Source organism: Triturus cristatus, chromosome 10 (assembly GCF_964204655.1).
Source record: "Triturus cristatus chromosome 10, aTriCri1.1, whole genome shotgun sequence".
Classification (NCBI taxonomy): domain Eukaryota; kingdom Metazoa; phylum Chordata; class Amphibia; order Caudata; family Salamandridae; genus Triturus; species Triturus cristatus.
The window spans coordinates 1,033,423,514-1,033,438,320 of NC_140593.1; the positions used below are offsets into that span (position 1 = coordinate 1,033,423,514).

The window sequence follows — 14,807 nt, forward strand, 5'->3', positions numbered from 1 at the left end:
AAAGGGCCGGAACTTCAAAAATCTAATGAATTTATTCATATCCCAGAGATGCGAGTAAAGTAGTCCTGGTTGAATTATAACACTAATACTTTTTGAGAGTTTAGAGAACAAAAGAGTTTCACCTATCAGTTATTTTCAACTGTGTTATATCCTCATAATGTTATTGTATGTTACCCAGCCTAGCTGTCTCCTAGCTGCTCAGCCAGAGTGAGAGATGGTATCGGAATGTTGGTGTGACTTTGATGAATGGAATGTTTGGGTGCCTGTGTGGGTGATATATATTGATATATATATATATCTTGATTTGCTGCTCATTACAAACCCCAATCTCCGGAATTTAAAGCAGGCACGGACCACGTTTCTGTGCTGAAGTTTATTTCTTTAGTCGGCCATGATGCGTTATATATATATATATAGCCACAGAGTTCCTTCCCAGAAATATAAAGAACTGCAACATTGTTCTGGCATCAGCAATCCTTTTCTTCCTGGTAGTAACACCCCTGACGTGTTTTGGTCTATTGAAACCATGTTCACAGGTGACGGTAATTTCTTCATACAGTTCAATTAGCCAATATGGCAGTTTTTTAAACTTTTCGTAGTTTACCTCATGTGATAAGTGCACGCTGGAACTTGTAGTGAAAATATAAAATTGTTTTCACCCTCAGTAGGCGGACAAATATTTAGTTATGTACAGCCAAGCCACAGTGCTTTTGCTGGTGGTGCAACTTGCAGCAGGACCACGCAGCCAAACATACACAGAGTTCCTTCCCAAAGAAAGAAAGAGCTGCACTCACGGTCTGGCATCAACAATCCTTCTATTCCTGGCTGTAACAATACTGACGCGTTTCGGTCTATTGATACCTTGTTCGCAGGTGAAGGTAATTTCTTAACACATTTCAATTAGCCAATATCACAGTTTTTAAACTTTTCGTAGTTTCCCTCGCGGGATATGTGCATGCTGGAACTTGTAGTGAAAATATAAAATGTTTTTCAGCCCCAGTGGGCAGATAAACATTTAGTCATGTATAGCAAAGCCACAATGCATTTGAAAGATCGTATCCTATGGGATTTATATTTCAGCGGATGGGATTTCCTTCAACTTTGTGAGAGAGTAACCTATCCGCCAAGATCTAAATCAGGCCCTTAGTCACAAACTATCATGGTATTCGGGCCAGGAAGGAGAAATGCCCACAAATTATTGATCAGTGCTACACAAACAAATGATGGACGGAATGCTGAATAAATCATACATTCACCCCCATTCAAGAGATCTGGGTTAAATCCATCATTCTTTTGCTCACCATCCCACCCCAGTTTAGACCCAGCCATATGCAAATCAGGCTTGACCCTGTGCCTCATGGGAACAGTCCAGACCAAACTCCCAGCCAGGCTAGCTTGAATCCAGTGGCACAGTGAGCAAGGGACCCACGTGTGCGCATACCCATGGGTATGGACAGACGTGGTCCCTAGCCTTACTGATGTAGGTTAATACCCAGAAACTGGTCCCAGGTTGCTTTTTTCCAGTCCAGGGAGGACTTGGCTTGGCAGTTTTGGTCTGGACTGTTCCCATGAGGCACAGGGTCAAGACTGATTTGCATATGGCTGGGTCTAAACTGGGGTGCCATGGTGAGCAAAAGAAGGATGGATTTAACCCAGATCTCTTGACTGGTGGTGAATGTATGATTTATTCAGCATTCCGTCCATCATTTGTTTGCGTAGCACTTTTTACCCTAAGTGGGATGGGTATGCCCAGACGTGGGTCACTTGCTCACTGTGCCACTGGATTCAAGCTAGCCTGGCTGATGAAGGGTAATACCCAGAAACCGGTCCCATGATGCTTGTTTCCGGTCCGGGGAGGACCTGGCTTGGCAGTTCGGTCTGGACTGTTCCCATGAGGCACAGGGTCAAAACTGATTTGCATATGGCTGGGTCTAATCTGGGGAGGCATGGTAAGCAAAAGAACAATGGATTTAACCCAGATCTCTTGACTGGGGGTGAATGTATGATTTATTCAGAATTCCGTCCATCATTTGTTTGCGCAGCACTTTTCACCCTAAGTTGGATGGGTATGTCCAGACGTGGGTCCCTTTTTCTTACTGTGCCACTGGATTCAAGCTAGCCTGGCTGATGAAGGGTAATACCCAGAACCCGGTCCCAGAATGCTTGTTTCAGGTCCAGGGAGGACCTGGCTTGGCAGTTCGGTCTGGACTGTTCCCATGAGGCACAGGGTCAAGACTGATTTGCATATGGCTGGGTCTACACTGGGGTGGCATGGTGATTACAAGAACGATGGATTTAACCTAGATCTCTTGACTGGGGGTAAAAGTATGATTTATTCCGTATTCTGTCCATCATTTGTTTGTGTAGCACTTTTCACCATAAGTGGGATGGGTATGCCCAGACGTGGGTCCCTTGCTCACTGTGCCACTGGATTCAAGCTAGCCTGGCTTATGATGGGTAATACCCAGAAACTGGTCCCAGGATGCTTGTTTCCGGTCCAGGGAGGACCTGGCTTGGTAGTTCGGTCTGGACTGTTCCCATGAGGCACAGGGTCAAGACTGATTTGCATATGGCTGGGTCTAAACTGGGGTGCCATGGTGAGCAAAAGAAGGATGGATTTAACCCAGATCTCTTGACTGGTGGTGAATGTATAATTTATTCAGCATTCCGTCCATCATTTGTTTGCGTAGCACTTTTTACCCTAAGTGGGATGGGTATGCCCAGACGTGGGTCACTTGCTCACTGTGCCACTGGATTCAAGCTAGCCTGGCTGATGAAGGGTAATACCCAGAAACCGGTCCCATGATGCTTGTTTTCGGTCCGGGGAGGACCTGGCTTGGCAGTTCGGTCTGGACTGTTCCCATGAGGCACAGGGTCAAAACTGATTTGCATATGGATGGGTCTAATCTGGGGAGGCATGGTAAGCAAAAGAACAATGGATTTAACCCAGATCTCTTGACTGGGGGTGAATGTATGATTTATTCAGAATTCCGTCCATCATTTGTTTGCGCAGCACTTTTCACCCTAAGTTGGATGGGTATGTCCAGACGTGGGTCCCTTTTTCTTACTGTGCCACTGGATTCAAGCTAGCCTGGCTGATGAAGGGTAATACCCAGAACCCGGTCCCAGAATGCTTGTTTCAGGTCCAGGGAGGACCTGGCTTGGCAGTTCGGTCTGGACTGTTCCGATGAGGCACAGGGTCAAGACTGATTTGCATATGGCTGGGTCTACACTGGGGTGGCATGGTGATTGCAAGAACGATGGATTTAACCCAGATCTCTTGACTGGGGGTAAAAGTATGATTTATTCAGTATTCTGTCCATCATTTGTTTCTGTAGCACTTTTCACCATATGTGGGATGGGTATGCCCAGACGTGGGTCCCTTGCTCACTGTGCCACTGGATTCAAGCTAGCCTGGCTTATGAAGGGTAATACCCAGAAACTGGTCCCAGGATGCTTGTTTCCGGTCCAGGGAGGACCTGGCTTGGTAGTTCGGTCTGGACTGTTCCCATGAGGCACAGGGTCAAGACTGATTTGCATATGGCTGGGTCTAAACTGGGGTGGCATGGTGAGCACAAGAACGATGGATTTTAAACCAGATCTCGTGACTGGGGGTGAATGTATGATTTATTCAGCATTCCGTCCATCATTTGTTTCCGTAGCACAAATTATTGATCAGCAGTCAATCTCTGACAGACTTCCTTACCTGAGCGCTGCCTTCGACTCCTCAGGTTCCTGGCAGTCACAGATTAGAAATTCTTGTCTGAAGTTTAGCAAGTATCAGTACAAAATAGTCAATCCCCCACAGTCTGTAGGAAGGGCTTCTCTCGCCCCTCTGTTAACAATATACAAATCTCAGTGTGTCACAGCAGCTCAGTATGGTACAGGGGTTTGCGGGTATTACAACGTTCTTCCTTTGCAGACCGAGGAAAACTGCTTATGTAGATGGCTCCCCTGTCTTCCTCCCACCAGTTCCCACTATTGCATTCACTCAGCCCTAAGTCTATAGTATGTCTCAGAGCCAGTGAAGCTGGCCCCTCTCTTGCTGTGGGTAATGATTTGGGTCAATAAGGAGTCTGAGCAGGGAGAATAAACGTAACTGACTTACTGTAGAGAAGGGTTTAAAGAACCCTTGATTGGGTTAAGTCCAAAACACCTTTAAAGAATTAGGTCTGTCCCATGTGTTCGAACCACCCTCCTCTTTAACCAAAGATAACAAGCTGGTGGTTAAGTTTTGATTCTTAGATCTTAGCCAGGCACAGAGATTACACGCAGAATTTAATGAAACCTCCATTAGAGATTAAACTCTGTTATCAGGTTTAGACAAGCCTGTGTTGTATTCAACCCAGGATTTGACTCGCTGGGTATAGTCCCTCCTGTTCCATTTTAGAGCAGGTATGGTGTGGCGTCTTCCATGTTTTTGGGGGGGTCAGAGTGCTTTTGGTGGCACTGCATTGACTCGTCCATGTGATGGGCTTTAGAACCAAACTTTGTTGCACTTTTTGTCTTTTTTGTAAGTTCTTTTATATTTAAAACCTATTTTAAAGCACTGAAAGTTTCATAAGTGCAGGGAGGCGCCACTCTACTTGCAGCTTTTAGACAGCTCCGATGTTTGTTTCAGAGTCTGCTCCTTTTTAAAAGCGGCAGCGAGATCGAGAAAACAATGGAAAGTTGACCTCCTGGACTCATTAATTGGCTATTGCATCTTACGCATTTACTTTTTTTTAGCCTAATAGGACCGTTTAGGTTGCCATGGTTAGATCAGAAGGCGATATGTACACTTGTAAATTTTAGGATGCATTAGGCTCCTAACTTATAGAGTCATAGCAGACCCTGGGGGATTTGGATTTCTGTACAGTTGGAAATCTGTCGGCTGTCCTACGTAACAGTCGATCTGTCACAACGGTTTTGAACATGCACTATGCACCTTTATGCTTAAGGGTCCTGATTTTGCTACCTGCATTGTTGCTCACATTGAATGTAAGCACTTTATTTTGATTATTTGTTTTCATGCTGCTATGAATATACATTTTTAAGCAGTTTTATTTATGTGATGAATTGCTTGTTTCTGTTAAGATTTTTAAAAAAAAATTAAATAAAGATATGTAAATGGAAGTGAATTGACTTTGTCCAGCTTGGCCTGTACTCACATATTCTATCCTAGTACACTTTTGGGGTACAAACTATTCACAGTTTTTGTTATCTGTGAAAAACTGCTGGGATTAACATGTTGTTGAAGTCTTAATTCGTCTGGGTACTAAAAATCTAAAAATGTTTCACCAACCTGAGGCAGCAACGTCATCAGCAGCTCCAGGGCTTTGTTCCTGACACCCTTTTACAAAGCGAAAGACCGCATTACATTGCTAATTTAGCTGATAATTGTCTCTTCAAAATGTCTGTATTAAAGGGCCGGAACTTCAAAAATCTAATGAATTTATTCATATCCCAGAGATGCGAGTAAAGTAGTCCTGGTTGAATTATAACACTAATACTTTTTGAGAGTTTAGAGAACAAAAGAGTTTCACCTATCAGTTATTTTCAACTGTGTTATATCCTCATAATGTTATTGTATGTTACCCAGCCTAGCTGTCTCCTAGCTGCTCAGCCAGAGTGAGAGATGGTATCGGAATGTTGGTGTGACTTTGATGAATGGAATGTTTGGGTGCCTGTGTGGGTGAGTGGGGACAGTTGGAGAGGGGCTGAGCAGCAGGCAGGCTGCTCCTGGTGGGGCTGGAGTGAGAGCTGGTGCTATGGACACATCTGGCTTTAAGACTGATGTATATAGAAACCTGGAACTAATAAAGAAAACTACAAAACTCAACATGGCTACTGTCATAAGATACAACAAACTGGTCAATGACTCATGAAATAGACTAATCTGTACGAGTTCATATTTATGTAAGCCAGTTCAAAGCCTGCCAATTCTGCTAGGACATTGCTGATGTGCACTATAGAGTCCCCATAGGAGCAAAACATTTTCAATACTTCAACCAGACCGTTCGTTCCAGACTCATTGGTATGTATTCTTGGTTTTATATGCCCAAACCTGGCTCATATAGAAGACTCTTCTCAAAAGACCAGGAACTTTCCATTATCTCCAAAGACTTTCCACTGCATCAAATTAAGTTGGTTGATAGAAGTAATGGGTGAATCTGTCCTTGCAAGTTTGTCAGAAGATGAGGGAGATGGGGTATTTTCTGAATGGCTGCAGTGAAGTGGGTCTGGAAATATTGCCTGAACTGATGCAGATAACTAAGCCACAAGTTACGCAAGATGTTGCAGTGAAATGTACTCACAAAAAAGGGTCTTGCATTGTTCCTGCTACATATCATTCACTTTTGCCCTCTGGTGGATGACGGGATGGTGACACTGAGTTTATTTTGAAACCTAGAAATAATTTCTCATATCACTAATTTTTAACCATTAATGTAAGATCTGAGATTCTGAAGTAGGTCTAGCATCAAGAATAGTTGTTGGTGGAAGGATGCTAGATTGTTTGTTGAATATTATTTCATCCTAATATATAATCAGACGTACTCATGAAGTTGTGAGATATTCCACTATGTCTGCCTTTTCAGGATATGTTATAAATAAGTCGAAAATGCAGGCAATGAGTTAGAATTTTCCGAATTACTGAGGCATAAAGCAATCCACTATCAAATATCTAGGCATCACCATCACAGATACAATTGAGGATCTGCCAGATGTTAATCTTAAGAGGGTGATGAGAGAAATAAAAGATCTGCTTAGTAGATGGATTAACTTTCCATTGACAATATACGGGTACACCAGCATTTTTAGAAGATAAACTGAGCCTTACATTAAGCGAGTCGAGCCTGGTATATTGGGGTCAGTTGCAAAATCAGTCACAAATAAAATCATGGAACGAATTTAGTTGAGGTTACAAATGGATCTATTTCTAGATTTAATTTTCTCCAGTTAACATAATGGTGGCGCTCAGAACACAAAGGTTCAATGGGTGAAGAATGGGAGTTCACAGAGCAAATACAAGACTGCACCTCTAAAGAAAGAAGTATCTATATGGCACTGAAAGTTAATAAAGGCAGACGAAAAAAAGGTGAAGACCCTGTTGCAATCATGGGAAGGATACTTCCAATGCTTACGCAACCGGAATTATGGCAAGTATCTTTAAATCTTCCTTATTTCACTGTCAGACGCACTACTTAACATGACCCCGAGGAAAATGAGCACATTTGTGAAACATTCAGTTTTGAGTTGTAAAAGATGTGTTGAGATGAACAATAATGATATTCATATGTTCCTGGATTGCCTAAAGCTGGATAAGTGGAACACTATGTGAAATTTTGGGTCTGACGATCAAGGTCAGCATTTATCTGATTTTCTTTGGAACAGGCCTGGAACTTACAGCATCACTTTCTCGGCCCATGGTAAAACTCCTTTTTCTATTGATCCTGTTGGCAAGGAGGGAGATATGTAAGACGTGGATATACACCTCCACTCCTCTTGGCAAAGACTGGCTTAATTCATTAGACGAGATATGCAAGCTGGAGATGGGCTCCAGTGTTACAATAAAAACTCAAGAAATGTGGTCAACGTATTTGTCATGGAGAAAGAGAACATGGTTCTTCCTTTTTTAAATATTTTTTTCTGTGTATCCCTTACTTTGGTCCTATGATTAAGCCAAGAAAGGCTGGAAGGCCACAGCCTTGAAGATACTTCTGGCCAATTATCCCAGAAAAGCCTGTAAGATGGTAACAGTCCATGCCCTATGGGTAACTTTATGCACGATCCATCTGCTGGACTATGAGGGCTTAAAAAAAGAGAGATATTTCACAACTGGCCTCATAAGTGTCATAAGTGTAGTAAAACACCAAGGAAAAGATGCCGAAGGGAAGGGATGGAAGCCCTTAGATGAAGTTGCTCCAGACAAACTTGAGAAACCTCAGATGAGGGTGAAACACCTGGACCATTAGGTTCGCTTCATTAAAGTCCAAACACACCATCCAGTCCCCCTGTTATAACACATTTCTCAGAAGGTGAACCCATTTTATCTTGAAGTGCCTGTACAGGATGAAGGAATTGAGATCTCTTAAGTTTATCACTAAATTGAATCCTTTCCCTTCATTTGAACCAAGAAGACATAGATATTCAAGAGATTCCTTAATGGCACCTTTTGGAGTAGTTCCTGGAAATCTTTGTCAAATTGGTTGCTAGCTTGACTTAGAAATACTATTGGGCTGGGTTGAGAGGTCTGAGACGGGGAAAGATAAACTCAAAGTCCTGCATAGTCTGGAGCACCCAAGCATACAAGGTCAGACTCTGCTAGTTGTAAAAGGAGTCTTGCATTTGTTTTCTATAGGACAACACTGCAGAAAGGTGTAACTATCTCCTGGACATTCATACTGGAATGCTCCAACACCCCTGGAGCTTCCTCCAAAGTGGCCTTGATCATCCCTTCTGTGGGACAGGAGAAATGAGACAAATCAGGATTGGTTGCATGTGCTCTAGCATCTCAATTGACTCAGAAGGCCAATAGTAACTCACGTGGCCAGTATCGCGTCCTGTTCCATGACTAGCCGATCCCAAAAAAACCCTGGTTAAATATTTTGTGAGGGACTAGTGAGCTTTGACTGATGCTAAGAAAGGCAGTTTCAAACCTGCTCAATTACTTGAACAACCGGATTGCAAAAGCAAAGACAATCTACTAGTGTGTTGGGTTCCCAAGATGCCAAAACTCCCTGTTTAGGTACAAGGTATATTAAGATTTACCTACGCCTCTGGTGAGATAGTGCAGTTGGCATTACCCTCGATATGGTAACATATTCTTTTTTTGTCGCTATATATACCAGACAGAGAGATAATAGTTGTCAAAATAATAGGCAACAGGCAGAGTCCAATGTGATTTTTGAATCGTCATTTTAATTGTTAGTTAAGACAACCTCTAAAATATTGTCGACATTGCAACCCAGTAGTATAAATCCCTGAATTAATCTGATTGCTGCCACCTGTATTTAGAGACTGTATATGAAGCCACCTTTTGTACTAAGATTGTTAATCGCCATTGATTACAATTTGCCTCCTTAGAAGACATATGCCAATAGCCTCTAGATTAATTTAATTCACTATTGAGGTTTATTAACAGATAGATCATGTTTTAACGAAACCCATAGGTTTGTGCTATTGGGGAGGAACGTCAACAATATTTATGGGGTTGTGCTATTGAATAATGAAAATGAAGATCTAAAAATCACATTGGGCATTTCCTGTATCCTACAATTTTGGCAATGCTGAATACATCAGTGTATTTGAATGTGCAAACCACATACTCACTATTGTTGAAGACCCCAATGTCCTCATTATTGTCTATTTGTTTGGTATATATGGTGACAAAAATAATATAATATTTTACCAAATAAGGCTATTAGGTACATTTTTTGATGATTTTCTTAAATTGATTGACTAATCCTCACCGGTTGTATGAAAGCGAAATACCTGTGAAAAAACCAATGTGCACTTTCTTTGCAATATATGCCCTGGTTCCAGTTTAATCCTAAGGATGAGTCCCATGGTATATGCCTCTATTTTTATCGTCATTAATATATGGGTTCAACTAAAACTCCAATCCAAATACAAACAGCCTCAACTACCAAATCTTTTTCACCCTAAAAGTGAACACAGCCACCTACCACGCATATCATCATGTGCTTTGGATGACTTCCCACTCCTCAAACAAAAAATGCCTTGGTCAGGGTGTGACTCTTTTCCTGAAAATTCCTCAAAAAATGCCTTGGCCAGGATGTGCATCCCTTTCTGCTCCTCTGATCCAAAGTGCCTTGGATTTTACTGTGATTCCTACCATCTCGACTAACTCAACATACATATGAGTCTCCCAAAAAAGACATTCAGTAAGCTCCAAGTATCTCCAAGTTCCATATCAAGCCTGGCCTTAGAAAACACCACAGACTCACAATTGAAGAGATGTGCCAAGGGTCTGCATTGCTGTTGTCGATGTTGGCTTTCCTGTGTGTTCATGGTGCACAGACCCTAGATTTCCACCGACACTAGTCCCTCTACTGAAACTTACAATTTCTCCTCTTATCTTGGCAGAAAAAATTACATGAACCTTTTCCTAAAGTACGGGTGAGTACTGAGGAAGAATTGGTTGCACTTGCCCTACTTGTTCACTGGTAAAAGTATAGCCAAATCAAATTAGGATTCTAATATACACCCAATTTAGCAATCCTGGCTATCAATTGGGCTGTCAGACACCTACAGACAACCATATGCATGAGCCTTCTATTTAGCAGGTGAGTTAGTACCATGGGCTTTCTTAGTGACTGATTTAAGGCATCCCACTCCATCTATAATATTCTAGGAAACATCTACATCTAAGTATGAGCGACTGAATTACTCAACTGAGAGAAATGCACATTGCTTCCTACTTTGTAGCAACAATATTGTGGTACCACACAAAGCACTTTGACGTAGCAGGAATGTGGCTTGCTACTCTTTGAAACTTTCATCTTAATCAATAACTACATAGAAGTTGATTACAAGGTCCCCAGAATTCCTGATGTCACTAGTAACTGATTTAGCAGCCTGATTGGGAAAGACAAGGTCTGCAGTTAATCCATGGAGTTGATGCCTTTCACATGGGGACTCGAGCTTCTGAAAGAGCTGAAATCTCTGGATGAAAGTAAAGGATAAAAAGCGGTATTACTGCGGAATCAGAAAATGTGAATCCTTCAGTGATTCTCATTTCCAAGGGATCATCAAGGTTCCACCTGTAATCCTTGTTAACAACTCCCAATGGAGTTTCCCGTAACCATGGCATTGCTAAAATCAGGGTGTCGGACTTACGGGCTTATTTACAATACCCCTGCGGCAATTTTACTCCACAGGAGCGTCACTTTTGTGATGCTCTGGAGGCACAATGTGCTGACTCTTATTTACAAGGCCATGCAAAGTCACCCTGCGTGGCTTTTCATGGCCTTGTAAATATGGAGTAAGAGGTGTTCCATTGGTGTTGCTGTGGGTGTTCCCACACAACACCTGTGGCTTTTGGCACCGCCCCAAATCTACAATATAGCGTAATTCTGGGGCAGCATCAAAACAAGGAGAACTATCTACATTTCTCCTTCTTTTTTCCTCTTTCCATGTGTACTGCATTCTGCAGCACACGTAGAACGAGGAAAACACCTCCTTAGGACGCCCACGAGTGCTCAGTAACGACCCAGATACACTGAGAAGTCCATGCTTTCAGTCTTCTGAATGAAACTCTATGCCTGTTCATTGCTGAATGTGGCACTTTTATGCTTTTCAAAATAATAAAAGAGATACAAACAAATAACATGAAGTCCATACTATAGCTACGTTATTTAAAAATACAATTTGAGGCATTTTAAAAGTTAAAGAATCTGCAGGAAAAAAAGCATGACATTCAGAATCAATATCATCAAAGGTGAAAGCAACCATGTGGTTATTTTTGTCAGTAGTATTAGTAGTAGTAATAGGCAAATAACAGTATAAGCAGTGATAATAGAATTGGTAATAGGAGACGTTGTAGTAATAGTGGTATTTGGTAGGATTAGCATCAATAATAGAAATAATCATATTGCTATTAAAATTCTTAATTACGGCTAAATAGAGAACATGAATTCAAGCAAGAAAATGCTTTTAATATTAATAAGAAAATATGTATAAAGATACAAGTCATTAATTACATGGGCAAGCTCTATTATAGAACTTGTGATTTTAGCATAATGTCAATAATATGCTGCTATACTTACAAAACATTATAAATGCATGGCTTGACTTATTGAAGGCAACTTTGTTGAAGTTTTTTCCCACCAGTTCTTTGACAGGTTTCATATCCCAGTCATCTGGAATCTCTTCAGTTGCCAGCTTAGGCTGATCAGAGAGTAAAACACAAAGAGAACAAACGCATTATGATCAGGTTAGATTAAACAGTGTAGACACATAAGGCTGAAACAAAATCCTGCTTTATTGAGGCATTGATTTTTGGTAGGTCAGATAGGCAGATTAATCAGATTGGTTAGGTTCAACATTTATAAATTATACATTTTGACCGATTACACTTATAACTGACCATTATTTGTCCTGGCGATGTACTTATCAGTGACTGTTTTTCCTCATCCTCTGTAACTGAATGTACATATAAATGTGTTGCAACAGTATAAAACTATCTCATGTATACAACCTGTAAGGTGTTTCTTGGACCACGCCTTCTTCTCCCTATTTCTACCTCTCATTTCTACTTTTTTTCTGAAAAACGTTAAATAAAGTTTAAAAAAAAGAAAAAATCTTGACCTTGTTCTCACAGCAACAGGTAATCATTTTGTGAAGACCAGCATTGGTGTTTAAATATATTTTATTTGTTTGTGACTGTACAGGTTCTTAATACCTGTGAGGATCAAATTAAGCAAGTATAGATCTAATTTTTTTTGTAAATGTCTGACTTGAATCTGAAACAATTTGCAACCAACCGTAGAGCGCATATGTTCCGTTTGTTTTTAAACCAGAGCAGCACAAGACTCCGTTGATTCCAGAACTTCATGTTTGTAAACATGGCTTCTGACACCTCAGCCAATCAGGCCAGAAAGAAATCAAAAATGTCAATAGACACAGCATCCATATTACCCTTGGTAGCCATCAAGCATTTTCAAAACAGAAAGGGGAATTAGTATGAATCATCGAAGCATGAGCATGGCATTGACCTTCTGGGCTTTATTCCAATTGGGCCAGTAATCCCAAGAGTTTGCACCCAAATCAAGTTTTCAAGTTGTGCGATATTGCTGCACAGACTTGGCAGTTTTCCTTGTATAAATTTCACTCAGTACAACCAGCAGAAATTTGTGTGGAGATAAACTAAACCAGTGATACTTAAAGTACGGCCCGGGGGTCGCATGCGGCCCTCCTCACCTTAATGTGTGGCCTCCTTGTCAACGCAAGCACTGGCTGCTGTTTATTCGACTCAACACTAACATTAAAATATGTTATATAAATGGGGAAGCATTTATTTAATGTTAATTATAGTTAAAGAAAGGAAGTAACTAGGATGTTGCGCACTGCTTAACTTTAGGAACACATTGATTTATAAAGACATCCAGCAGCAAACGTGCAAAAAATGCGATAAAGTCTGTTCAAAATACAAAAAGTGTATTTTATTAACATGCAGAACCTTTTCTTCTCAGTAAATCAGATTATATCAGTGCATTGAGAAGTATTATTTTAAAGGTGATAGTTTGTTTCCAAACGTGAACTTAGAAACATTTATGCTTCTCTCCTCACCCTGACAATAATGCCAAATTTGAACTAAGAGGCAGGTCAGTTTATATGTGCACCCTTAGGGTGGCCGGGGTTGCTATTATACGCAAACAACATTATATTTTATTAAATCAAACACAGGAGAAGTTTCTGTACATAACACATCTTGAAGTCATGTATTTTGAGGTCCTCTTGTATGTGGTGATGAAGAAAAAGGAGGGAAAGTGAAATAAAACAATTGCCTAGGATCACATAATTTGATCAAGTGGGGAAGCCGGGATTGATCCTAGCTTTTCTGATTCCACATTGTGCAATTCAATTCAGCCACTAGATGAACATGCTGCTTCCCTACAACCATCTTAACAACCCCCTACCAGCTCGCTGACCACCACCCTGCCGGCATCAGTGTTGCCCTCGGTCCCACCAGCAACCAAACATTTTTGCCCCAGGGAAAATGTTTGCAAGTACCCATGAACTGAACAATAGCCTGAGTTCTACATCTCAGCATAGGGGAAAACATGCAGTATTGACATGTTATCCCCGTTCTAATCTGCAGTAGTCATAATGGTCCATGATTTACCATACCTGGGAAAAGGATGAAAAGCAGAATTATGTATGCCATACATTAACACCAGTACTCTATTACATAAGTACGCCTGATGTATACCTTAATGTGCGTTGATATTACCTGAATGACTTTAATGTTCTTGTAGTAGCCTGAAGCCTCCTATCACCTTTACACGTCTGTAAAGTTTTGAGTTTCTCTGAGGCCTAGAAGCAATTTTATTTAGTGTTGTACAATTGCATATTTCCCTGCTTATGGTAGTATGTGTAGCCTCACTTTGAAAATTGGCATTAAGAAGCATGAAGTTCACAAAATAGCAACCGGTTCATTTAACTTTATCCACGTCTCCAGGTCTTCTTGCATTGCTTCCCATGAGATGATCCTGCTCTCCTACCCATCAGCTGGTTTTGTTAGATTAACAAATTTCCATCACGTGTTAATGTATCCATTGACTTGTATTGAGAGAAAAGTGTTTAAAAGGGTATTTAGAAGTGAGTAGATTTTAGCATTAAATGCTCCATCTGGGTTTTAAACAGTGCCATTGAAATGTCAATCGTCACTTAATATTTCACTTGTATAGTGGCTATTTTTGCATTAAATGCATGTTAGACTTGTGAGCTTCTCAAAGCGTTGTGTTCTATTTTTATTTCATAAAGTAAACCCAACCGTGTCTACAATTTTTAGATGTGGTACTACCACATCCCTTTACTAGAGTATATTTAATAAGCCTGTAAGTGCACATTTGCTCTATAGGTTCAGGTTCAATATTTTATTGTTGATTAATTAAAATATTACAATAGAAAAACATAAAAAGCACCACGGAATATTCAATTAAGCCAGGATTATAAAATCACTATACCATGTTTAAAAGAAGTATTAAGTATGTACAAGATCAAGAAGGATAATTATCCTACTTATACGTACAAGAAAGCACCCCAAATAGGTAACTACTACACAGTTACTCCATAACTGT

The 14,807-nt window shown here is 40.7% G+C and overlaps 1 protein-coding gene across 1 annotated transcript in view; it reads right to left on the reverse strand.

The window, feature by feature from the left end:
- Nucleotides 1-14,807, reverse strand: part of PDILT (protein disulfide isomerase like, testis expressed) — a 199,931-nt gene that overhangs the window by 65,078 nt on the left and 120,046 nt on the right. Inside the window, exon 8 of the mRNA XM_085629085.1 lies at nucleotides 11,772-11,892. Coding sequence (XP_085485211.1) covers nucleotides 11,772-11,892 — 121 coding nt within the window. The remainder of the gene's footprint in view (nucleotides 1-11,771; nucleotides 11,893-14,807) is intronic.